Source organism: Diadema antillarum, unplaced genomic scaffold, assembly GCF_040938485.1.
Source record: "Diadema antillarum isolate AM-2024a unplaced genomic scaffold, OU_Dant_1.0 seq00001666_RagTag, whole genome shotgun sequence".
Taxonomy (NCBI): Eukaryota; Metazoa; Echinodermata; class Echinoidea; order Diadematoida; family Diadematidae; genus Diadema; species Diadema antillarum.
In genome coordinates this window covers 708970-734201 of record NW_027272364.1, presented here as the reverse complement: position 1 = coordinate 734201, position 25232 = coordinate 708970, and the positions used below count along the sequence as shown (strand labels likewise).

Sequence of the window (25232 nt, the reverse complement as noted above, 5' to 3'; positions counted from 1 at the left end):
TTGCTTGTGTTTGCTTGTCCGTCTGTTTGTTTGTTTGTTTGTTTATATGTATAGGTCTGTTGTGTTGTACACCGATATATTATGTCTAGCTAATTGCTTTTTTATGTTATTTAGTCTTTTTGTCCACGAGGAGACTGCAAAATACAAGCTTAGCTTTTTAGCATGTCTCCTCCATTTCCTGCAACTTTAGTTTCAATTCAATTTTCATTGTTTACTTTGCTTTTGTGATGCGTAGTATTGTCAACTTCACGTATTTTTCTTTGTTACTACATTGCATTGATGTTGTGTTATTTTGTGTATGAAAGTGTTGTTGGAAATGAAATAAATGAAATGAAAATGAAAATGAACACCAAAAATTGTGAGCTACGTTGTAGTAACTCACAAAACAGTGCCATCTCATTCTTGTGTTTGACTGTCAGAAAATATACAACACAATTAAAAGAATTCCAAAGATTTAATTTACGCTGCTCTGTATGAAAGACTCCATACGCTCAAAGTCAACTTCATTATTCATCTACGTACAAAACGTAGTATTGACCATTTCAGGAATATTTTTGCTCCTGAAAGTGTTTTGAAGCTGTACAAGCTCTCAGGTAGTGTTTATTTGAATTAAACAGAAGGAAAAAAGGACAATGTTGTACGCTGTACTCTGCATTGGAAGAAAATTGAACACTATCTAGCCATAAATAGTAAAAAGTTTTGCAGCGAGAACACACCTGTTTTGATGTATGTTTACAAATCTAAAATGTTCTGTCTAAAGGCTGACCCATTACTGACCTTATGCAGTGTGCTAGCATTTTTCAAGACTGTTACATAGAGAATATGATTTCGATGTTGGTTATTTCCGGCGTAGACAGGAATAACTTGATTTTGCCTCCGCTCGTGCATGGAAGGTTTCTTGCGGCACTATGGCCATGAAGAGTTTCCTCATCGATAGGCTTACATCTCACTCTGTCTTCCACAGATGTAGCAAGGACAACATGACTTTGTTACAACTAAAAGTCTGCCCTGATTTTATTGTACCATACAAGCACGACTAGCTTTCTCTTTTCATGACAGAGGCCCTGAAGGTTTGATATATTGCCATTGTCTGAAATCAATCTTCATAACATTTTCCAGAGCCCATATCAAATTACTCAATTCTGGGATGATGGGTGCTGTGTGGATGCGACAGTGTCCTCAATTTGTGGCGTGTCACCAGTACTAGGGGAAAGATTCAGGACACGCACGCATGTCTGCACCAGCTCGCAGAGCGGTTTATGTAATACTGTCAAATTCTCATGTCCTGAGGATTCTGTTTTGTTCTTATTGGCCGTTGAGCCAAAATTTGACATAAATATGCATCTGTTCACACAACCATTCACACAATATGGAATCTGTCAAGTCAAGTGAAATTCACTTGCGCAGCTCAAATTGATTTTTTTTTTTTTTTTTTTTAAGCTGTGATTGATCATTGCATTGTTGTTTAGGTTACATGTCATCGTAAGCTCAGAAAAAAAAAAAAAACTTGGATGACCCATTTTTCAAAAGATGGTGGAAAATGTCCATGGTGTCTGGAGCAAAGACAACAAGCCATAAGTAGAGCAGTTTGTTGGCTGGGTCAAGGTTCATTCAGCCATAGACTGATGTTGTATGTTGAAGCTTGTGTAAATAGTAAAATGGGCACCCTTCTTCCCCTTTATACACTTTGTAGTTATACTGGTTGCTGTTCTTTAACCCATATGAGTTACAATGTAGATTGTGGATGATTGAGAATCACACATATTTAACAAGTACCAGAAAGTAGAGAGCCTGAATGTTTACATTTTCAAGACATGATTTTAATAAGGCTGTCAAATTTTAAATCTCTCTTTTTTTTTATAGAGCAGTACATCATTGAATAGCAGTGTGGTATTTATAGATGATAGCTTTGGGATGTTTGAGGATGAAGATAATTAGAGGTTTTTTGATGAAGCGCAAACGTAGAATTCTGCTGTATGGGTACTAAGTACATGTTTCGTAATTAATGCTCTCGAGTAAAGAAGTCAGTGCCGTTGGGGAAAATGTTTCAGTGGAAATATTACGTATGTGAAACAAGTGGGATGGGGGTGGGGAAGCAATTTGAGGTAAATTTAAATTTCTACGCAATTCTTGTGTAAAACATCGTTGCTGTGTGACAATTCTGTGATTTTTGTCTCATCCCATGATGGCTCCCATGGCTGCTGTCTAGAGCTTTCGAGTATTGTATGACGTGCTTAGATGTTTGTCCCGCCCCTGTCTTTTTTTTTCTTTGTTATTAGTGAATGGATGGATTTGATCATAGAAACTATATTTCTGTTGTTTTTTGCTGTTGCCTTCTCCATATCGTTGTGATCATTTAGTGATAATATTTGAGGAGGTACAATAAGTTCTTGTTCATTTTAGCCCTAATTTGGTCAAATTACACCATTTAAAAAAAATTTTGGTTGCAGAACTACCAGCAACTTGTAGATCATTAAATATATAAAACTGATCCTGAATTGGTGCTACATTGAATGAAACGAAGTTTGTCCGTCTCAAAGTTGGAACAATCTGTATTTTTTCTTCTGAATTTATACCAATTCAATAAATTTCACTAGTTCCTATCAAATCCTCCCTCAGTAAAGGATATTTGGTAAACTTTGGAGTTGGCAAGTTGTCGAGGACAGAATGATGATTTTTGCAACAAAATTCTCTTGGGGCTGAAGGGGTTAAGCAAACTTTGCTGTAATCATCTCTTGAAGTGGTGCTCTCAATGGACTGTCACTGGGGAATGTAATTTTCAGACGCTAGAGAAAAATTGCTAGTTTCAGCATGGACCTACAACAAAAACCATGGTTTCAGCCAATGTCATGTGCGTCACAATCAGTTCTGCAATCTGCTGTAGGGCATCTGAGATGTGACGGTGATGTTAACAACAGCCCTGCTTGCTGCTATTAACTTATGACTACACATTTCATTGGTTTCTGCTAGGAATAATCAAAGCATCTTGAGGAAGTTGTGTGATTGAAAAAAATTGCAAGTTTTATGCATTGAGGATTAACCATGAATTTTGCATAACATTGAACCGAGTAAAAAAGAATGATCACTTTGTGATGTGTAATTTTCATGCTAATGTTTTAACTTTTGGCCCACTTTTGGCACAATTTCCTCTAGTGTTGTAACATGTCAATGCTGAATCACAGTGCTCTGTTTGTGCCTTTTCTTTCAGTAGCTTGGTTCCAGTAGGTTGTCGCGACAGCGAAAACTGTAAGGGCTTGACATCATCTAAAAAACGTTCCATTGTTCAAGGAAATCAGCATTCCATAAATGCAGTAAGTTACGACACATCAGATGCTGTACCAGCTGTTATTTTCACAAGGGTTTAATTTTACGTGAATTTTGTGAATCACTTCTGGACCACAAATTAACAACACACGAAAATGTCGCCATACGCTGGGCTGTTATAGTGCACTTCGGTAAGCCTCATTATCAAATCGCGAAAACAACGTCTCGTGAAAATGTCTGCATCCTCCCCATTCACGAAAATATCTCTGCGAAAATAACAGCTTATTAAAGTGGAAAGTGTTAAAGGACTTAAAAGTCAGATATTAGAGTATTCAGGAGGAGCTGTGCCCATCAGCATGTTGACTATGCTGGTTAGAGGCCCCCTATGACATAGGCCTACAGGTACACTGTACAGTAGGTAGCTCAAAATATCTATTTTTGTCACATATGACCCACATTCACTTTTTCTCTTTCTCCTTGTTTCGGCTTGAATCATCAAACCTTCAGCTAAATGTCAAAGAGATACTCTGTATTTAGGTTTTTGCTCTGACCTATATTTGTGAGACCGGCACTTGTAAATGAGTCGTCTTGAAGTAGATGAGGTTGAATTTTTATGCAGATTCATGAAAACTCATGTTTCAGTGTTTTCATATGTAAAGAACAACAATCATCAAAGTCAATCTAGACTGAGACATTTGGAAAGATTGTCATGTTTCCATGAGTGGCATATCGCCATGTTCTTAAAAATTGTCAGAGTTTTGTTTGTCAGTATGTTTCCATGTCATATGGGTAGTTCAAATAGTTGCATTCTCTGGTAGTGTTTGCTCGTGTGCAAAACTTTGGAAATGTGAAATCATGATTATTATTTCTTTTATTTCAGTGGTAGTCAAATGCTTTGTATAGTTATGTCCGAGTTAAATAACCTTTAATGTATGGTCCCTGTCTCTTTATTATTACCGTAAAGTTCCGTGTATAAGACGCACTATTTTTTCGTCGGAAAACGTTGAAAATCGGGGGTGCGTCGTATACACGGGTACAGTCGAATCGAGGAAAAAATCCGTCATGTACACCCAATTTTATAAGGCCAACTTGGGGCCATGTATGCCCATCGACGTTTGGAAGGTAAGCAATCACTAGAACTTACGGATAAAAGAGCGATCTTTCAATCTGGACACCCACAAAAGCTGCAAATACGAGATACACTTACATCGGCCTTGTGCAGTAACGATGTATCAATCTGGCCATAGACAACAGCTGTAACAGCACTGCTGTATGCTACCGATGTCAGTCTACCAAGCTACCAACAGCCAACCTAGTAGCTGGAATACGCGATGTACAGGTATCATTACTAAATTACCGATACTGTAAAACTTATCAATGTACTAGTATCAATATGACCATAGACAAAAGCTGTAAAATACGGAGTAGGATCGACACTATGTCACCGTAAATATGAACGATGTGTGAAGCATGCATGCATATCCATGTCGTTCGTTTGCTCTTCATTTCACGAGTGCGAGACCAGCTAGCTAGGATAGCATAGCTACACCGTGCTGTAGCTAGCTAGTAGCAAGCCTTTGGCAAAGGCAGCAGCTGCAGAGAGGCTTTTGCAATGGACTCGCGTGCACACAGCGATCGGATCGAAGCGCGCTAACCCGTTGCGCGCTGTGTGTGCAAGTCCATTGCTCTCTGTGTGCGTGTGCTGAAATTATAGCGAGCTGCCTTTTGCAAAAGGCTAGCACTGTGCATACAAGCATGGTACAATAGACACACATGTTACAGGTAACAGTGCATGAGTGCAATTACCGTACGCACCGTACGTCTTGCCGTATGATCCCTCTGCTACACTTGTTGATGTTTTTCTTATTTTTCGTGATGAACCTTCCAGTCTGACATGCGTCAATATGCGAGACACCCTCTGCTATGTATGACAGCAAAGATCGTACTGTATACTCATGAGTACGATATGCATGACACATGTACCACGATTGAAAGGCGAAACAATAGCAAGTGAGTACCGAGACAAGTCTCGCATTTTGCGTCTTCCATATTTTGTTGATACCCGATGAATACCGTTAAAAGAAAATATAAAAGGAAACGAAAAATAGAGCAAATACATGCTGCATTCTAGGGAAATATTGAGCTGAAATAATATGTATGACACACGCAATATTTGCGTGGACATTTTCGTGTGTTTTTTTTTTTTTTTTAATTTTAGGTCCGAAATTAGGGGTGCGTCTTATATACGGGTGCGTCTTATACACGGAACTTTACGGTACTATTATTTTTTGGATATAGCTGACGATGTATTCATGTTTCTAGATATTTCCTCTCTGTCAACATCACATAAAAACAAACCTAAGTTATCTCATATGTAATTGGCATGTTTACAACTCTGCTCTTTGCAATACCAAGTACATTTGTAAATACACCGTACCTGCAGGTTTACAATGTGAACCCTTTTATGAGTATAAGTATATCAAAGAAGATAGCAGTAATGCTATGTTATTAAGGGTACATGTATGTTGGCCTAGTATCACATGAACAAGTCATATGTCATAAAGAGGTTGGGTTAAAATCCAAACTTGTGCATACATGCCTTAAAACAATCTCCCATGAACTCGGGCTTATCGCGTTTGCGTAACGACATTGAACCACACTTCATCTAAAAATAGAGCAGACCTTTAACACTCAAACATACCATGCCAGAAGTAACTGCGCAACACACAATGATAACTTCAGACGAGCAAAACACCCGGGTTCACAAAAAAATATGACAGTTCAAAGTCCGATTTCTTGTTGATCGAATTGATCTGGCTTTAATATTTTGCTGTAGATGTGATGATCCATCATAGTTGGTCTCTCTTTGAAAACATTGAATTTCTTTCCCTGTCTGTAAAGGATGAATCAACCTTTCGTGATTTCCATATGAATTTGTGTCTGGTTTCAAGTGCATTTATTTGCAAAATACTGGCCTTGCAATAAGTGTCAACATCAGAATGCTTTTTTGTTTTTGCTGTTGTTGTTTTTGTTTTTGGTGGGAGATGCAAGATTTTTGTTCAGACTAGTTTAAGACCAGAACTGTACACACCCTACAAGAGTGAAAGTGTCATGAATCCAAACCACTGTAGATCTGCAAGGCTGACAGTTAGGCATGTAGATTTGACAGCTACTTTTTATAATATCCGAATATTACCAATGAATATAAAGTGTGTCAAAAATGATTGGTAGCGTATTATTCTTGTTGCATGCATATTAAGTAACTGTGCGAAAACTTGTAAAAGCTTTTTGATACCCACAAGTAAATGCTACTGAAGCTCTGCATGGAGCAAGAGGCTACAATGCCCTCATATTTGTGTTCTAGTATCTTTCCTTACTGTTCATGAAAACTCATGAAAATGAACCTTTAATTGAGAATGATGTTGAAATACTAATTTCAAGATTAAAAAAATTATGGTGACAAAGAGAAGATTTTTTTTTTAGATATTGGTTTTTTTTTGTTTTTTTAGGGGTCACAAAATGTGTTTGCAATTTTCCCTTGATACAGGTCTGCTACAACATGACACAAATTGTAAAACATGATATTAAAGATTTTATAGGTCAGTTTCACTTCTTTTTTTTTCAGACAAAGACAGAAAATTTGCCGCTATGAGGGCCATAGGGAAGTATGTTTTTTTTTCTGTAACTGTATAAAGTATGTGTGATTCTTTCTACAGCTGGTCATGCTTTGATCAAAGATGTAGCTCAATTATTTAGTGCACTTCATTTACAGCACTGTGCAGTGAACATGCATGTGTGGAAATATTCATGGTGGAGCCTAGAGGGATGGATGTAATGATGTCATAATTGTTGCTACCTTGATAAGATGCTACAAATGTATGACCTTGTGTCCATGGTACACTCCTTTACACAAACAGGTTGTTCAGCATCCATCGTTTATAGATACGGTTATATTGTGTGATAGACCAGGGAGATGGGAAGAGACGTATGTATGTAGACTGAATACGATGCTTCATTGCAATCGGGTTTTGATTGTTTGAAGGCAGATACAAATGTAAGTGGATGTAACTGATCTCATGTCTTGAATCAAGTGCTTTTTACAACATCTACATGTATTAGCTTGGGATATCAACCAAACTCGTAGGAAAACATACCCTCTCTTGTTCATTTCATCTTCCTGATATAGTAATTGAAAGATACTTTATGGAGATTAGTTAAAGATGTAAATGCATTGGTAAATGTTCTAAACACATTATACGTTATGTTCAGACGGAAAATCCTTAATCTTCAGGATAATTAACCAGGAGGATAAGTCTGTGGGACTCAAAGTGTCGCATGTTCGATTTTGCTACAAAATCAGTCATTCATTGATGATTTTGAAACCATTTTGTTTTACTTTGGAATTGTTGATATTTCAGTCTTTTCTACAGATTATGAATTCTACAGATCCAGAATTCAAACAAAGCCCTTTTTATGAATTTCGTGGAGTTTCCAAGAAGAATACTTCATGCGCTTCAAGAGAAGCGTTTGTGTCTGAAACTCTCGCAAATGTGAGCCAAGGGCTTTTTTTTTTTACAGCATTAAACTTTTGTGAATTGGTGACCATAAAAGAATTACATTGTAAGAGTATACTAGAATGAACTAGTGATACAGAGACTTGCTGAGAACACACACTGCTGGTCGATATAAAATGCACAACAAACTTATTGCGCGATAAAACGCATTGATACTGTACTTGCAAAGTGCACAGCATTATACATTGTTCTTGAATTCTGTGCATTGTGCAGATTAGAACTTTTGCATGCATTCTACTTTCAGGAATCTTGGCTGCCCATGAAATTTATGAATGTTTCATGCTCACTAAAATTTCTGGTTTAACACTACGTGAAGCCAAGCATTTATCCTGCAAGCCTGTCTTTGGCTGTTTCTAGAAGTTTACTACTTCATGTATAGTTAACTGCCACTAAAGACAGTGTTCCATAATCAGGGATAGGACAAATGTATCCACTGCAGACTGCAATCACGTCACGCCATAGCAATTTGTGTAATACACCTCAGAATGTACGATTGTTACATCGTTTCAGTACTGGCAGATCAGACTACTATAGTACATGAGAATCCCAATTGAGATGTGACGGGGTGGTTATACAATAGAGTACCTAACATTTTTGCTTTGTCAACTGTATCAAGAATCTTATTATCACCCACTGAAAGATGGATTGGAATTACTAGGTTCTAATAGACATGCACACTGTCAGAGCTGAACATTGTGTGGGGTTCAGGGTCACATTAATATTCCAAAGGAAGCAGTCTTGCATGGTAGTCATTCAGAGCACCGTATGTTTGTGTGTTTTGGTGTTGGTTTCCTTTTCTGCTTTCGACTAGTGTCGAGTAATCCACGTCGTTAGAATTATGGCTCCTTTACTTCTGAAGCTTTGCGTGCCTCATTTATCATTGCTGATTTGGAGGAATAGGATAGGTTCGAGTTTATTCCTGTGTGAAACACCAGAATGCACCGTAGCCTGGTCTGTCTGATGATTTTTTGATGCACGTGGAAACAGACATAGAGCATGTAGAGGATACAGGAATTGTAAATGTAGGATGTGACTTGGATGGCATCGTGAAAAGGATCCACAGAAATATTTTTAGCTTTAGGTTCAATTGTGCAGTGCATCAGGCCTGTGTGAACGTATTGGAATGGAGGGATATGCTAGCTTGCTGCTACGACGAACAAGTCACATACGAATAACTTACAAACAGTGCAGGAAATCCAGTTATTTTGAAATCCAGTTAATTTCAAGCAAAATACAATGTACAATGCTGCTACAGTGCATATGGTATCCGCACAGAGGTCCACTAGAGTAATAGGGTCATTTTTTATTTTCGTGGCCACCTAGTTGCCTGCTCCAGTGACCACCTCGTACAAGCACTGAGCATGCGTCTAGCAGCGAGCGTCAGATTTTTTAACGCGCTATACCGAAATGCTGTTCACCATCTGCTCGCAGAGCTTTTGTTTTGATGCACAGATGACGCGGCAGACATGAGTGAAATTGAAAAGGCTTTCAGTACAGTCAACAGCTTGTGTCAGCTGAAAGTCAATACCGCTCTTGCCTGATGTGTTGACTGCTTGATTAAGGGCAACACAATCGAAAAAGTCCCTGTCGACCGATAAGTATCACACTGCTATCTGGAAAAAACAAAAGAGAAGTTTATCACCCAGCACCTTCTGATACTTGTATGTTCAAGACTGTGGGAGCTCTGAAGCACAGCTGCTGCCTGTAAGGTGCCATTTAATACCAAAAGATGTTCTGTTTGAATTAATATAGATGTCTGTAACATTGATGCACTCTTTTGCATTTACCTAGTTCTAATAGATCTCAAACATATTTCTCTGTTAAATCTTTGTGATACATTTTGCTATTATTTGTATATCTGCATTGTAATCAGAAAATAATTATTCTTCAGAAGTGTGAGCTAACTGTAAAACCAAAAATGTTTCTGTGCACTTTAATTTGGCAAATTTTGCGAGAGCCAGGATTCCCGAAATTAAAGTGCACATGAAAGTTCATGTCTACACTATAGGGCCTATGCATTGAATGCCAGCGGCAATTTGTGAAAATTTCGTGCAACTATAAAGGTCCGTTTGCTCCAATTCGCGAAAATTTCTTGCTGCCGAAAATATCTTGCTTTACATTGTCGTCAGTACTTTGAATGACTGCAGTATGGATGTTTACAAATATGACCCATGCAACTGTGTGCAGTCAAGTTTTCCTCAATGGAATTTAGTATCTGCACCTCTGATAAAGCGATATGATCGCTCTCATCATACCTTTTCACTAAAGATTAAAACCAATAAAATATCAATGGCAAAAAACCCTGACCAAAAAAAAAAAAAATCCAAAACAACAGCAACACAGAACTGAATTCTCTCACGAACCTTCACAGATGTGCACTGAACAATTTAAACGGGTCTGCACAACTTAGACTAAGTGACCTTATTGCGGAATAACCTGAGCTCGGCCAGGGCAAACAAGTCTGTAGTAGGAGCAGCGGTACATGTAATGTGGGATGAGGGGAACTTCAGTGTCAGGTGAGCAAAACAAGCTAGTGAAGGGCAGACCGAGATCAGAAAAGGATGCTGCTATTGGCTCTGTATATTGACTCACAGGGGACTCAGTCTCTGCAAATGTAGTTTCCCACCCCATCCACTTCTCCCTCTTATCTGTTCAAACCCAATATTTGGTCACGCCCTGTGCCCAAAATGTGGTATACTGTTATTATTACTGTATATTATTGTTCGCATACAGATATTTTCTCGAATGAGGAAGTCATAGACATTTTTCGCGAGATGTTTTGAAAATTGACGCCGATGCTTAAATCTAAATGTACTATCACCCAAGCGCATTGGGACATTTTCAAGTGTTGTTGAATTCGCGATCCAACTGTGGTTCGCAAAATTCACGAAAATTAAACCCTTGTGAAAATAACAGCTTATACACAGTAGTAAATGGTGTAAATTGTCTTGTAAGTATTTCACCAATAGCAGCCATGTCAGTTCATGATTAAATGATATGATAATTGGATGCACTGAAAGGCACCATGTGAAGGTGACACAGAAGTATTTGTATAACATTAGTGTCAATGTTTGAAATTCCTTGTAACTTCAGGTCTTGATGTTATCTGTGGTGCACTGCTGAGGACATAACAAGCCTTTGCTGCACTTAGTCTTGGCACAGGGTGGTGTAGTGGAAAAGATTTGGCAAATGTTGGCAATTACAAATCTACGATGTGGCCAAAGCAAATTCTTGTTAGCAAAATACAGATACTGTAAACGTTAATATTTTCGTGTGATTAATTTTTCGCGCTGTGCAACTAAAAAACATATTCGTGGGTTGTTGAATTCACGCGACGCAAAATGTTAACCAATTCACAATGTGCAGAGAAAATTGTGAAGATAATTTCGCAGGCTTTAGAATTCGCGCTAGCCAGAAAATGGCACAAAATATGTGAAAATTACGTGAACGTGAAAATGTACCGCAAAATTTTCTGCGTTTACATTATCCACTTACACTGGCTGCCTCAGTCATTCTACCATGCAGGGTGCATCACTGTTTTTTAGTTAATCTACTCTGCATAGTAGCTGCAGATGAAAGTGCTGGTTATAGAGATGGGTAGGGAGACCGCAGGAAAAAAATCTACAGAGATGAAATTATAAAGAATCGCCACAGTTTGTTGGTTTATTCCACTGATTTTGCCCTATGAATTGACATTGACACTGGAAACTAGTTGAGAGTGAGACTCCCATAGGCCAGTGCTATAATTTAGGATTCAAAATGAGTAAGATCAATAGACTATGCATGTCAATGAAATAAAGTTTTAGAGTGAGAAAGGACCGAAATGAGTGAGTCTCACGCTCAATGCGTGAGAGTTGGCAGCCTTGCATTGACGTTAAGATTGAAATTTCCGCCTATTGTAGCCTGCTTTATGTGGTGAGATGTCTCTTAATAGTTAAGTACATAAGTCATCCCAAGAGTTTGACAATGAATTGATTTCATTTTAGTAATAATAATAATGAAACAATGAAAAAATGTGTTTAATTTTGCACTGATGGCAAAGAAAGAGTTTCAATGTACAATCCCTGCAATTGCCACTGGGTAGGTAGCTGCGTGTATTAAACATTGAGTCTGCCATGTCCGGCCATATCCCTTATCCGGATAAGTGCCGGTCCATGTCGGGATAAGAGAGGTGGGACTGGACATTGTAATCAAGTCGTGTCAGGCAGAGCAATTCGGCAAGTGAACAGTGTATCCCATTCAGAGAGCATGCGTCATTCATGTCCCAGATAAAGTACCACACACTATGTACCTAGCTATCTGAATGACATACAGTGTGGTATGCCACCATAGACATTGCTTGACAGTTGTATTTCTGACACTTTAACTTAGGTAAATTACACAACATCCTTTGCAAACCCCCAATTTTTCATGAAATGCTTTCAAGAAAATGGCAATAAATCATACTACTCTTGTATGCACTTTGAACTTGTTCAGAATTAAAACTGAGAACTCTGTCAGCTCTCAGCTCATCAGAATTTTTTTTTCAGATTTTACCTATTTACAGTAAATCAAATTTGTCTAGGAAAACTTGTACCCATTTAACTAAAATGTCCATAATGATTACAGGAGCTGTTTGCTCAGCCTGCGCATCACTTTTGTATAAAGCAGGAGTGCCCGTATCCAATAAAGTGTAGCCCATTATGTGAAGACTATTGCATCAAAGTCTGGCAGTTATGCAGCAAATGAGGTCAATATTGTTTCTTGTTGCATGATCTAGAGATAAAGTAATTCATGGTGCCCCAGGATATTTTGTGTGTGTTTGTGTGACTCGGCTGTAGGTATACAGTGCAGAAGATGGGGGGGGGGGGGTATGATATCAGCCATCTCTATACTGGAATTAGTGGACTACGTTGTAATTGAATGTAATACTGCACATTAGATTTCCTTCCAGTCTTGGCAAATTTTCTCAGAGATCTCCGAGGAACTGTGGAATACACTTTAGAATGAAAGACATTTTCGGTAAAATACTGGGTAAAAGAATGACTTCTCAGAAATCTTATCCTTATATTGTCCCGTCCCTGGTAAACTCCTGAGTGTTCCTCACAACTCCCGGATGATACTGTAGTATGAAAGGCATTGTGGGTTTAACTAGGGGTGAAAAACGAAGGTCGGCATACTAGCAACGTCTTGCAGGTCATTTAGCGTGTTTGACATAACATGTACAATGCACTGAAATAAGAGGAGCGGATGAGAAAAATTTAATCAGGAGCTCATTTGCAAGTATATGAAAGGAATTTTTTCAGGTGTTTCATGTTTTGATTCTGAGGTGAGTCTCCAGAGTGATTCCTTATTAAAGGACAAGTTCACCTTCATAGGCATGTGGGTTGAGTGAATGCAGCAATATTAGTAGATCACATCAGTGAGAGTTTGAGGAAAATCAGACCATCCGTTCAAAAGTTATGAATTTTTGAAGTTTCTGCTAAGTCACGGCTGGATGAAAAGACCAAGTAAGCTTGTAATGTCACATGAGTACAACGATATAAAGAAAGAATAAAGAAAATTCAACATAATTCCATTTCGCATAACAAAAGAACACTCGACTTCTCTCTTTCAGAAGGCAGGGGGAATAATATTACCCTTAAAGGACAAGTTCACCTTCATAAACATAAGGATTGAGAAAATGCAACAATATTAGTAGAACACATCAGTGAAAGTTTGAGGAAAATTGGACAATCGATGCAAAAGTTATGAATTTTTTACATTTTTGTGTTGGAACCGCTGGATGAAGAGACTACTACAGCTTGTGAGTCATATGCGTACAACAGTATAAAGAAAATATAAAAGAAAATTCAACATATTTTCACTTTTTTCGCATAATAAAAGAGCAATTGACTTGCCTCTTTCTAAAGGCAGGGGGAATAATATTACCCATAACATTTATCGGTAACGAGTCAGGGGAATGTGTACTTTTTTCAAAAGATGGAATTTTGTGAAATTCTCTTTATATTTTCCTTATATTGTTGTACGCATGTGACATCTAAGTTAATCATACACTGCAGTAGTCTTCTCATCCAGCGGGTACTGCACAAAAACTTCAAAAATTCATAACTTTTGAACGGATTGTCTGATTTTCCTCAAATTTTCAATGATGTGTTCTACTAATATTGCTACATTCTCTCAATCCTTACGTTTATGAAGGTGAACTTGTCCTTTAACATACGTCAGTAGCAAGTCGAAGAAATGTGCACTTTATTCAAAAAGTAAAGTTTTGTGAAATGCTCTTTTTATTTTCCTGATATAGTTGTACGCATGTGACATCATTCACTGTAGTAGTCTTATCATCCAGCAGTGACTGCGCAGATACTTAAAATATTCATAACTCTTGAACGGATTGTCCGATTTTCCTCAAACTTTCACTGATGTGTTCTACTAATATTGCTGCATTCTCTCAATCCTAATGTATATGAAGGTGGACTTGTCCTTTAAGTGACTAGCATGAAAGGGGTATTAGAGTTAAACAGTTTGGGGCAATCTCAATTTTAGGTCATGAACAACATATTCTTTTCAGTCAGTCATGCTAAGAATGAGTTTTCTGTTGTGACCTTTGTGGAAATCACATGTTTGTTACAAGTGAAGTAATGACGAGATAGAAATAGACACTGTTAGTTACTGTTCCTTTTATTTTTCTCTAGAGTAATCGTAACAGTAGGTACATATGATATATGGTCCAATTTTCTGCAGAGCCATTATTTATTTATTTTTTTTTTTTTGGGGGGGGGGGGAGGAGGGGTGGAGGGGATAGAAGTAGATGTGTACATACTTCTTTTTTTTAGCCAGCATGTGACATGAGAGAGAAAGCTTCCTTTTCTAGATTCATTTTTGTGATAAATTGGGGATATTATTTATGTAACTTTGAATGCCGACATCTACAGAGTAGTTAGTAAGTATTTACGCACAGAGCAAGGATGAAGTACATTTTGTGGTACATTATGATGTACTTGTGATATCATCTCTATATCTCGTGTGGTTGCTAAAAAGCATTTTTTTGTTTAAACAAATGAACCATTAAATTCCATAACCCCTTCTTATTGAGGTTGGATTTTCAGGAGACTGTTTTTTTATTCTGTTAGTTTGAATTCTTTATTTATTCATGAAGAAGCAAACTTAACACAGTATGTTAGCATACTTTGAGAGACGGGCAGCCAGTTGTATCGCGTAGATACGGGAATCACTACTGATTTCTCAGATTCTCATGATCGGTTGGTGGGAGACCTCATTGCAACAGTGATAGGCACGATTACTGTTTATAGAATTTCTCATATAGTCCAGACCAGAAATATTCAAAAGAACTATTTCTTCAGCATTCTGTAATGATGTCAGTTATCATTTTACAAAACGAGTGCTCTGGTGCTTTGGCATCCGTCTGTTCTAGATACATGCATTTTGATTATTGTCAAATTTTAAATATGTGTGGTGTATAATTTACTTGATGGGGTTGTAATTCAATTTACAATGTTTGTAAATTTAATTATGATATGATAAATTCTGGTCAAACCTTCTGTCCCCCTTCTGGAGGCACTGTGCACAGTAGTTCAGTTGTTGAAGTTCAGTTACCATAGCAACACAAGGCGACAACCAGTGGTCAGTGAGCATTTTATGAAATGTGCTCCTATAGCAACTGCAAGTATTGTTCATAAGTATATTTGCTGAAAGAGGTTGAGATTTGTACAAATACATGCAGGATACCTCTTTTAAACCACAATATATCATGAAAAAAAAACACCAATACAAGTACAACTTTTGATGCAAGGTTGGTGTAGCATGATAATTGCGTACTTTGTTGGTGTTAGTATAATGAGGTTGGAGAGGTAAGACCACAGAGTACCAAAGTGATGATGTCACCGTCTTTTGTTATAGCTTTGGTTGGCACCAGGTGCGAGCATGATTAGCAACAATAGTGTTCACAGACCTGGCTGAGAAAGGTTGTTTAAAACCAGTTTCCCTGGTGATGAATAGCTACTTGTATGACTGATAATAACATCACACTTTGGTACGTACTCTATGCAGTCACAGATGTGCTGGGTATATTAGCAAATTTACAAAATGCCATAAATTCAGGTGTGTAAACCACACATACTTACCAACAAGGAAAGAAAGGGGGAGGGCTGTTTTAAATGAAACAGTATTATTATAATTGGACCAAAACAAAATAAGCAAATGTGTGAGCTGTTATCATTTTTCACTGCATTTGTTTGCATGCGCCATGAACTAACTGGACGATTCATGTAAATGTGGTATGGAATGTATAGTTTTATTCCATTATCATGAACCTCCTATCTTTTTACTTTTCACAGCAAACCTTCGGAATTTAATGTTGCACATCTTGAGGATTGCTGCCATTTATAGTACCTAATAGCAGCTCCAGTGAAAATGTTGAATTCATTTTCCCCCCCGTTATTATTATCATTACTCCTAACCAACTTGATTAACCTTATTTCTTTATTGGATGAACAAACCTTTGGAGTGAAAACCTTAAAATGTCATTTTTGGATTAACAGACTTTTGGAATGATACACAAAATGTTCACGTTAATGAACATGTGGGTATATGGAAGTTATGTGTTACAGAACATCAAACCTTCAGAATAATGAACATCAAACCACACAGCCTAAATCAAGACAGTATGCGAGTGTTCATAATGACAATGGTGCAGCACAAGTCAAGCACCACTGTGAACGTGATATTAGATGAAGGCCTTTGTCATTGCGGCCTGGTGGATGGGGCTCATATTTTGTTTCTCTCTTTTGCTCGTTGGAGCTATTCATTAGACTAAAAAAAGACAAATGTTTTCTCTTCAACTCTTTCCCAGCCCTCCAAAATATCATCTGAGAGCTTCATTCTTTATTTTGCTGTGGGGATAGCCCCTGAGTAATGGCATTGATGTCATTTTTGTTGTTGTTGTTTTGCACAAGGAGTTTCACAATGCCCCGGCAAGGTGATATTTGGAATGAAGGGAAGTCATACAATACCACGGCAAACCCTCGGTCACGTATTGGTAATTTTGACCTTGCGAGGGGCATCAGGTAAATTGACCGAGCGTGGAACATTTGTGTATTAAATTCAAAGACGTGAAGTGCATGCCTTGCTATCCAAGGAAGGACAACATTTTCTGATGTCTCCTGGGCGAGAGAAACCTTCAGAAATCTTTTGTTTCTTTTAATGGGAGGGAGGGGCAACATCTATTTCTCATGAGCCCCAGGTAATCAGGAGTTGGCAATATGTAGAAATACAGCCTGCTTTTACAGTACGGCCTTGTGGGAATAAAGTTTACATCAGTTTATTTCATTCATCATAAAATACATTAAAATACAAAGACACATGCAAATTATACAAATATAAAGAACATATTTCGTGTGAATGGGGATCAACAAAAAGAGCGTAAAGTCTTATGACACGTTAACCCTGGAAGTACAAAATTATCACATAAGAAGGACACAAAACACGAGCACAACCATAACAACACAGAAAGTACTGTAGACGACATTAATGACCGTAACATTCATACAAAGTCAGTATGATGGGTAAATAATTGTGATATGTGTCTTTTTCGGTCAATACCTGAGCCATGCTTATGTAATGTTTGTAAATGGGGGCCAGAGACATGCTTTTAGATGGTATAATGTATACATTTTCCTCTCTTTCTTTTCCTTTTCAGATGTGATATGTATGATGAAGGCGAAGACAGTAAGGATAATACCAAACGGTAAGTAACTCCCCAATTCATTCGATCAGCAGATAAGTGTTCGAGGTTGTCCTGTTGCAGTAAAAGGTCTCACCTTTCATAAACTTTGCACTCTCACCTTGCTTGAGTCACAATACTACCAGTAGGTAGGTTTACACAATGTTTGTTATCTTCAAAATTTTGAACTTAGTGATTAGCTTGTAGTTTTAAACTACAACCCGCATCCACATGACACCTATCTTAAAGATTTAAAAAGCTTTTGAGGGGCTTGAGCGCCACTAGATAATCAAACCACAGAGCCGGAAGAAATAATTACACGTAGTAGCACGAGTGATGACCATAACAATGTGCGACGATACAGTAGTGAACAATATGTGCTGGAGGCTGACCCATAAGCTGAGGGGAAATAGGATTCATGGGTAGGTCATGCTAATTTTTGGGTTCATTGATAGTCATGTCCACAAACTACAAGTTGGGACTTGTAGCAGCTCGTGGATAGAGCGTAAGCTCTAAGAAATCTTATACCGCTTTCAGTAACTCATGCATTTTTGGCCCGCTCCTGGTCCGAGCTAAATTAGCCCGCGCCAAGCAGTAAAAATTGTGTTCAGTAACTGTAGGGGAGCTGCGCTACTTTCACGATGACCCATTCATAAACTCGGTAATGTAAGGGATAACTGCCATGGTAACGGAACACGTCATGGACAGAGTGGAAGTGCATTTTCGTGCGATATTTGATGTGCGTGCTGCGCGCTTATGAGCTGGGCAGCGGAAACTGTGACCTTTGATCGTGAAAGGAGTTTTGGCCCGCGCCTGGCACTGCTATCGTTCATAAACTCTTGGATCAGCGCCAGGCCCGCGCCTGGTCCGCGCCTGGTGCTAGCTGCAGCAGCGCCAAAATAGTCCGCACCTGGTGCAGGCCACTTTGGCCCCCAACCGTTCATAAACTCAAAATTTTTGACTTGGTCCGCTCCTGGTCCGCTCCTGGTCCGAGCCAAGAGGGTTACTGAAAGGGATACTATACCCTTTTCAGTAACCCATGCATTTTTGGCCGGCTCCTGGCTCATGCTAAAATAGCCTGCAGCAAGCAGTAAAAATTGTATGTGAAAACTATAGCAGAGCCATGCTACTTTTCCAATGACCCACAAATTTTGGCCGGAGCCTGGTGCTGCTGTCATTTATAAACTCTTTAGTCGGCGACTAGCATGGGCCTGGTGCTGGCCTGGTGCTAGTAACGGCAGTGCCAAAAATATCCCGCCATTCATAAACTCAAAATTTTACAACTTAGCCTGTGGTCCTCACCAGAGGGTTACTGAAAGGGATATGAAATGTGGTTCTCTACATTGTAATCATCAACTAAGCTTTCAGACTGCTGGATGTCAAGAGCGTCTACATGGGGCTTTACTATGAGCTAATTATCAAAGTTGAAAACTTGAGCTATTCTTTTTAAGATTAGGAATGTTGTGTGAATGTAACTTATAGTAATTTTTTGTCTCTCTCTGTAGGCTAAAAACTTAATTGCAACTATTTAGGTCCTACCGTGTCTGGGCATTTTTTTTTTTTTTTTTTTTTTTTTTGGTCTTTTCTCTCTTCTATGTCATGTTGTTGGTTTCAGAATTGAATTTCCCATTTTAGCAGAGAAATGATCAAGTCATTAGTCATGGTGGACGTCCAATACCGGATTTGATTTCTGACATTGCTTCTGTGCCGCCCACACTTGACTTTCAAAAAAAAATCTTTTATTGAAATGATATCCCCAAACCACAAAACCTTGTTTGCTGTTCTACTTTAGGTAGATGAAGTAGAGCAAGGCAGCACATCAATGATACAACGCTGAAACTCACTCTTTAAAGGGCAAGTGTTCGTATGTATGAAAATGTGTTAATTGTTGAATGTTTTAATGAAAATGTGAACAGTTTGTAAAATTAAGATCAAGGTGTGAAATCTAGAGAAACTTTGTAAGATATGCCATGTTAACATTGGTGCATATTTTCATATGTAGGATATCATATCAGCAAGTGTTCTTCTACTTTAATAGAATTCATCTAGCAAATGAATAAATGAGTGGAGCTGCCAAAGATGGCTGCACCAGTAAAGGACAGCTGCATTTACAGTTCTTCATAAGCCTGTGTGCGGAAGCGAGTTCAAGGGATTTGCTAGAGATTGATGGGAAATCATCTGTGTGTGTGTGTTGCAACATCGCCATCTACTTAACTCTCTCATGATAATCAAAAATGCAATGCTGATCAATCTCTCAGTTTCTCTCTGAAGGTCATGATTTGAAGGATGATATTCATCATGTATTATTTACAGTGTAGATAGCAATGGTTAGGCTAGGAATCCCCCCCCCCCCTTTCATGATAGCAGTAATATTTGCATTCATGAGTAAGTAGATTGATTTCCAATGTTTGCCATGTAAACCCAGGAGACAGATTTTCTTACACTTCTTGCATTGATTTTCTGTTTGTTTTGTCCAATTTTTTATTCTTTAACACACATGAAATTGAATGGTTTGATTTAGAATCTTTGTGTTGATGGTTATTGTGATACCATAAATGATAAATGATAACATCTGTATTTACACACTGTTATCATGAAGCTCGAATTAGCAGTCGGCGATAATGATCCAATGCCAAGTCTTGACTGTAATTATGTAGTTATAATAGTATTACAATGATACTTCTCAACTACAACTTTTTCAAAGCATGTTATTACATCTTTGTGATGCATTACACGACACGCAGACCTTACTCTTTACTCATACTTTTTTTTTTTTGGGGGGGGGGAGGGTCTTGAACTTCTGCAAAATCTGTCCCAAAAGATACCATGATAAAGAAGAAATGAGACTGAAATCTTCATTTTTGGCATATCTAGCACTTTTCAAGCTTTGTTTATCATGACGCCAAAGATATTCCGCCAAAATTACTACCATTTATTCTTGCATACCGTATGTACCGCAGGAGTTGGTAAATTAAAGTGAAAGATGAAATGAGGTTTGAAGGCATTACTACAATGACTTTCTACCCTCGCACCCAAATGGTAATCTGGTAAGCGCCCCATGCTTGCCTGACAGTAAATTTTAGTATACCCCCAGGTATATGGCATAAGTTACTAAGTAAGAGAGGTGTTTCTTCTTCTTTTTTAAAAATCAAGTTTGGGAATCTCCCTTTTTCCACTCATGTGACACAGGATGTGTTTATCAACTCGCTTCTGATGTGGAAGTAAGGTTTCCAAACAACGGAAACACCAAAACAAGTATGATCACAAATGCATTTGAGCCAGAAACACATTTCTGTAGAGATGATGAATGCTGTTTATAGCCCGAACCTGCCCACGCCAATCACTGCCAGCTACACCTCGGGTCAAACTGTGCAATGTAGCTGCGCTGCCACAAGGCCTCTCGACTTACGATAGAGAAGGTAAACGCAACAAATTGAGAAACACGATCTGAAAGGCCTTTGCAAATAGTGGATATTGAAACATGTTTCGAACATGGGAATGTTTCTGTGATATACACAGCCAATGAGTAATGAACATTAGAGGAAACCAGAGGTATCTGCTTGAAGTCTGTCCATGAAATAATTGTAATGGTTATGTTTTTGTTCAGATTTCATCAGCCCACCTGAAGTACCAGGTTTGAGTTACCCATTTCATTTCATTATGTCGTCACCATTCTGTTGTCCCACTGATATAACATTTTTGTTGGGGTGCCTTCTCTTCAGTTTAGAAGTACCCTATCCGTCACAGAAATTGTGTAGAGATCGTTCCCCAATAACATTTTACTATTAAATCATCCAAGCAACAGGATGACTTTGTGCAATCCAGAGTTTTCAGGAAGGATGACACTGGGGCTGGTATGTGAATAAATTTGCTTATTAGATTTTCTGTATTAAACCCTCATGTAAATCACTATTTTGATTGTAGGTTATTGTTATTATTGTTATTATTATTGTTGTTATTATTGTTATCTCTATCTTCACAAGATATCTCTTGGAGATTAATATCACGTCAAGTTCCATCCTGGAACCTTAGACTTCCAGTACTTTTCTCAGGATTCGTGCCGTCCCCAGCAATGCTGCTTTTTGGAGCGTTTGCACTCGATTTGGCACACCAACATCGTCCAAGTGCCGTCGCAGCTGCTTTGGCGTTGTTCCGAGTGCTCCAACGACAATAGGGATCACCTTCGTTCTCATATTCCACAGGCGGCGAAGCTCTCTGGCAAGGTCTTGGTACTTCTCTATCTTTTCCTTCTCCTTCTCGGCTACTCTGCTGTCTCCCGGTACCGCGACATCGATGATTGTGCACATCTGTCGAGCCCTTTCTACGACGATGATATCCGGACGCCTGTGCTGGATGACATTGTCAGTTTGAACATCGAAATCCCACAGGATTTTGACTTGATCATTTTCAGAAACTTTCTGTGGTTCGTGCATATACCATTTGCTCTCACATGGTATTTCATGTTTTCTGCAAAGCTCCCAGTGAAGGACTTGTGCCAGTTTGTCATGTCGTCTTTTGTACTCCTTTTGCGCCAATTTACTACAGCCACATACGATATGTTGCACTGTCTCGTCTCTTTCTCGGCATATCCTGCATGTGGCATCCACATCTCTCTACTGTATCTTGGCTTTCAGAGCATTGGTTGACAGTGCTTGCTCTTGGGCAGCGATGATCAGTCCTTCTGTCTCCTTCTTCAGTTCTCCTTTCTTATAAATAAATACCATATATAAATACCATATGCTGTTGTTGTTATTATTATTATTATTATTATTATTATTATTATTATTATTATTATTATTATTATTATTATTATTATCATATTATTATCATCATCATTATTATTACTATTATTTTAAAGGCGTAATTTACCATTTGCAGATGAAACAAAAACCCAGCACTACTGCTTTAAAATAGTTCTAAAATGTGAGTTAGGGATAGAAACAACCAATGCAAAAATTTGAACCAGTATAATCGACGTTAAGTATTGTTAAATATACATGTACAAAATGTGAACAATAGTCAAATAATAAAAATGTTTCCAGACTAAACCGTCTACAGTTACGGTTTAATGAGAAAAATAGTGATATCTCCTTATATTTTAGGCTTTATTGCAAAAATTTTACATGGTAGGATGTTATGTGATACAACTGACCTACAGATATGCATCAAAAGTGATATCTTGAACATTTTTTAAATCACTGCACCCAAAGGTAAACAGACCTGTAATTGCTGGCCTACTAAGAGCTGGTTTGGAATATCTGTATACTACATTTTATGTTAGCTTGTATATGTTGCTATGATGCAAATCCCACTCCTTTGCTCTGTGCCACTGGAAAAGTCTTCAAAGTACTTAAATACCATATGCTGTTTATAGTTTAGTATAGACGTCATTGCTAATAAAAGCAACAATAGGAGAGCAACCCCCAGCCTGATTTTTAATAATTATTTTTCCAAAACTATTCATTTCTACTTGAAACCATACTGTCAGCATGCATCATCAAACGTGTGTATTTGCTTCATACCAGAAAATCTTCAAAGTATAGATAACGCACATTGTATGCTGTTTATAGTTCAGTAGACGTCATTGCTGACAGAAGCAACAAAAGAAAAGCAGCCGCCAGCCTGGTTTCTCTTGTTTTCTCAAAAATTATTCTCTAGCTGAAACCATGCTGTTGGCACGCATCATCAAAGCTCTATATTTTTTTTTGCCTCGTACCGTACTGTCAGCATACGTGATCAAACCTCACAAATATGTTTTCTGCTCTGTCTGTTGGCTTTCTGTTTTCATTATTGGCGAGGGAAGGAATCAATAATTGAGTATAGCTGTGCAAATGGCATTATTTTTTGTTGTAAGTTCAAGGAAGTTAGAAAGGGTAGAGTGCTTCAATTAATAACTATTAATGCAACTTGCTGTAGGGTTCTTTTATATGAGTTTCAGTGATTTACAATGCATTGAAACTTCAAGTAAAACTAAATTTAAAATGATTCTACCCTTTCGAAGACAACGGCTTAAATCTTTAAAGTGCACTAAATGTCAGGTATATTGCAGTCCCTCTTACATGTGGGTTTGAGTGACCTTCATTGTAGCAGTCGCAAACTGTTACTAAAAAGCAGCTCAGATAATTCAATAAAGAACACTCAAGTGAAATTTTGTTGAAAGTGTGGTCAGCAAATAAGATTATGAGTGAATGATAGACCTGGGACCTGGAGCTCAATCAAATAAAAGACCCTTGGGTGAGCCCCTTTTTTATGATCTGATGTTCAAAGTCATTGAAACTCAACAATTTTCGAAATACTCATACAGTGTGTATGCTATTTTGACTGGTAGTCGATATTCCAGTAAATATACCAGTAATCAAGTGTTATCAGTGAATGATATGATTTGACAAAGATGGGTATGGTGTACAATATTCTTAATGTGCTTGGTTTGTTGTGGGCTATATTCCACATTTACAATTTATTGAAATACTCTGCATTGGAAGAAAAAAAAAATGGAGTGAGATGTCTTTGTGGATGTACTGTTAGTTTTGTGAATATCTGTGATCTTTTGAAATCTTCAACAGTAAAACCAAAGCCTGTAGGCGAAGGGGGAACAAAAAAAATCACCAGTGCCCATAGTAGATTGCCATTTTGAGATGGATGTTGTTTGTAATGCTGCACAATCAATAAATCAGTTTCCAGTTCAGATGCTGACCATGACAATTGCCAGGCCATGAATGCACACAATTTTCTGTCCGCTGTCTATTTTTAGCCAGAGATGGCTGTGTAAACTCGTGCCCTCTCGAGAAATTGTTGTCTACATAATACAAAATGCTGCAGATTGGCCAATTTATCAATCCATCTCTTTGATCATTCTCGAATGTGTTTTTTTTTTCCTGCGAATTGACACAAATATGCAAGTTGGGTGAAAATGTAAAAAAAGAATAGAAAAAGAGAAGAATTCCAAAAGACTTGCAGCGCAAAGAAAACTCATGCATTCTATTGTTGCAGTAACCTTACCATGAGTATGATAGTACATTCTGTGTAGGATTGAAGAGAAAATATTTCACCTTTTCAAGTCGTGGCCTTTTTTTTTATGCACCCCTTTGCCATATATTCCTTCAATGTATTATTCATTTATATGTCTCTTTGTCAAAGAGGAAGAAAAGATAGTTCATGAATGTGTGTGTGTGTGTGTGTGTGTGTGTGTTTTCACATTTTGTGAAGTGTGATGCAAAGGTCAGATAGCTGTATCGGCTTTGATTGTGTACAAAGGGCACGAGGGACTGAATGGCGTATTTTGATGTGATGGTATTCCTTTCACAGTGCCAATCCACTCCATATTTAAACTGAATTGTGAAGAGTAACCCCCCCCCCCCCCCAAAAAAAAAAAAAAAAATATAGAATAAATAAATAGATAAAAATACAAAAATGGTTGATTGCAGATTTTTCACAATTAAGGGGAAAAATAAGTTTGTTATTAGAAGTTATCATTTTTATTTATTTTTTTTTGTTGTTGAAAGAGATATTGGTCCCAACCTACAGCATGTAGGCCTATATTGATGGGGGTGATGATGTAGTCACCTTTGATCTCTTCTATTAGTTTGTACTCAAAAGGCGTATAGAAGTTACAATGTATGTTTTTGGTGGATGATTCAGCAATTCTCTGTTTTGCATATTACGCTATGTGCAAA

The 25232-nt window shown here is 37.9% G+C and overlaps 1 protein-coding gene across 1 annotated transcript in view; it reads left to right on the top strand.

Moving 5' to 3' along the window:
- Nucleotides 1-25232, top strand: part of LOC139711534 (uncharacterized) — a 129054-nt gene that overhangs the window by 52796 nt on the left and 51026 nt on the right. Inside the window, exon 2 of the mRNA XM_071623411.1 lies at nt 17536-17583. Within this exon, the coding sequence (XP_071479512.1) occupies nt 17536-17583 (48 nt within the window). The remainder of the gene's footprint in view (nt 1-17535; nt 17584-25232) is intronic.